The 2,291-nt window shown below is 18.2% G+C and overlaps 1 protein-coding gene across 1 annotated transcript in view; it reads right to left on the bottom strand.

Annotated features, from left to right (window-relative positions):
* Positions 1-1,438: 1,438 nt before the first annotated feature.
* Positions 1,439-2,291, bottom strand: part of LOC102677558 (bifunctional 3'-phosphoadenosine 5'-phosphosulfate synthase-like) — a 3,910-nt gene continuing 3,057 nt past the window's right edge. Inside the window, exons 5-6 of the mRNA XM_006612914.2 lie at positions 1,775-2,057; positions 1,439-1,604 (exon numbers count right to left, since the gene is read on the bottom strand). Coding sequence (XP_006612977.1) covers positions 1,510-1,604; positions 1,775-2,057 — 378 coding nt within the window. The 3' untranslated portion in view covers positions 1,439-1,509. The remainder of the gene's footprint in view (positions 1,605-1,774; positions 2,058-2,291) is intronic.

The raw sequence follows: 2,291 nt of genomic DNA, 5'->3' as shown, positions 1-2,291 counted from the left end.
ATAAAGTACAGTCAAATTGATATATTTATATACAATTAAAATTTTTGTATACATTTCATTGAAAAATTCATTATTGTGACTACTATACAGGTAAAAGATAATTTTTTCTGAAAAAATAAAAAAAAATTTAATACATATTTTTCATTTAAAATTTCATTTTTGAGAAAACCGATTTTAAAAATTATTCAGATATGCAAAGGAAGTATAAAAACTTGGCTATTCTTGCCATTTCATTATGCCATTCTATTATTTTTATTTACATTAGTATTTATAAACATAATAATAATAATTTTGTAGATTGAAATAGCAAAAAGTGTTTCTGGATATTATTTATTATTTATTTAATTAGAATTAGTTAAAAATCTCCGTTACCGCATACATAATTTTTTTCTAATGAAAAAAGATGATTGAATACAATGAAATTTTACAAATTATATTATTTTTTAATATTTCAAAAATTTTTTATTTTATTTATTGTTTATTACATATGGATTATCTATTTTTTGTTTGTTTATATATAAATAATGGTAAAGAGATATAAGAAATGAAAATAAAGAGTTTACATTAAAATTTAGCAACTTTGATGACCAATATATTTTTTCCACCATAATCGATCTATCATAAATACTTTTACTTTAGGAAATTTATTGTTTTTTTAAAGTATTAAAATTTTGTTGTAATATAAAATACAAAAATAAAAAATAAATAATCCAAAAAAACACTTTTTGTTATATATTACTAACTATAGTATCATCAGTGCTTATAAACATTAATTTGAATAGAAACAATTAATAACACGATAATATGTAATTAAAAAATTATATTCATTGAAATTGTTTATAAATTTTCAAAATTAATTTTTTTTCTTATAGAATCATTATTAACTTATAATATGATTATCGGTTCATACTGAATATTGCATAATTATTAAAACTTTTACGAAATATATTTTTTTATTTATCACATATTATAATAAATCATATATTCGCATATTTTAATTTTTCAATTTTAACTTTTATTCATTTTCCTATGCAATCAAACTTTTATAAATTATATTTGTATTTTATTGTAGTAATAAAAAAATTTGAATAATAAGTATCTCTATACTTAAAATATTTTACAGATATTTATTCTAATTATATTTTTCTATATTTTGTTAAATTAGAACTTTTTAATGTAGGGTAATATACATCTTTTAAATACAATAATAAATCATATATTATATATATTATATATATTTTTATAAAATTCTTATGAAGAAAATACAATTGAATTTTATATAAAATAAAATTAACGTATATATTATACGTTAAGAATAAATATATATATATTAAGTTATCTAAAATAGATAAATATTGAAATTACTGTACTGTACAAGAAAAATGTACAAATATACAAATGATATTAATATCATATCATTTTTAATATTTTTTTTACTTATTTTTTTCAAGATAAACACTTTTCTTTTAAGTGTTTGCAATAATTTTTAATATGTTTCATAATAAATTTTTACTTCTCTAGATTTTGATAATATTGTGCAAGAACAATCCACGCTTTGGATGACATAAAGCCATCAGGTGGATTTTTACCTGCTTTTGCTAAACCTATAAAAAAACATTATATATGTTTTAAACACTAAACTTCTATTTTTTTATTAAATCAAGTTTTTAATTTTATATTAAATAATAGATGTTCTTTTTTAGAAATATAATATATAAATAAGCATTTTATATACATATGTATGTAATATACATATATATATTATTATACATACAACGCATTTTTGTCCCTGATATAAATTCAAAATCTTCTTTTCGTTTCTCATCAAAGAAAGACATTTTTTTATATTTTTTATCATAAGCTGCAACTTTAAATGGTATGATTTCTAGTGATTGTAAACCTCGAGCTATTGAGAGAACTCTGGCTCCATGAGTAGGATCATAAAGATTTCCATCTGGTGTTGCATTTCTATTAGGATGTGGTATACCAGCAGGATCTCTTCCAACAATATAAAAGTTAGCACCAGCATTCATTCTGGCCTTTGCATGCCATTGTACCTAATAATAAATAAAATGAATGTAAAATTCATTGAATGAATTTTATGACATATTATTATATAGAATTTTTTACAAGATAACAATATAATTTTAAAATCTCAATCAATAAAGTTATATAATTCTATACATTTTTGTTTTTATTATAAATTTTAATATATATAAAATTATAAAAAAATATTTAATATTATTAAATTATTAGTTTCTTTTTATTGTATTTCTTATAATAAAATTTAA

This window comes from Apis dorsata, unplaced genomic scaffold (assembly GCF_000469605.1).
Source record: "Apis dorsata unplaced genomic scaffold, Apis dorsata 1.3 scaffold_129, whole genome shotgun sequence".
Lineage (NCBI taxonomy): Eukaryota > Metazoa > Arthropoda > Insecta > Hymenoptera > Apidae > Apis > Apis dorsata.
The sequence above is the reverse complement of the archived record's forward strand: the minus strand, read 5'-3'. Positions and strand labels throughout refer to the sequence as shown.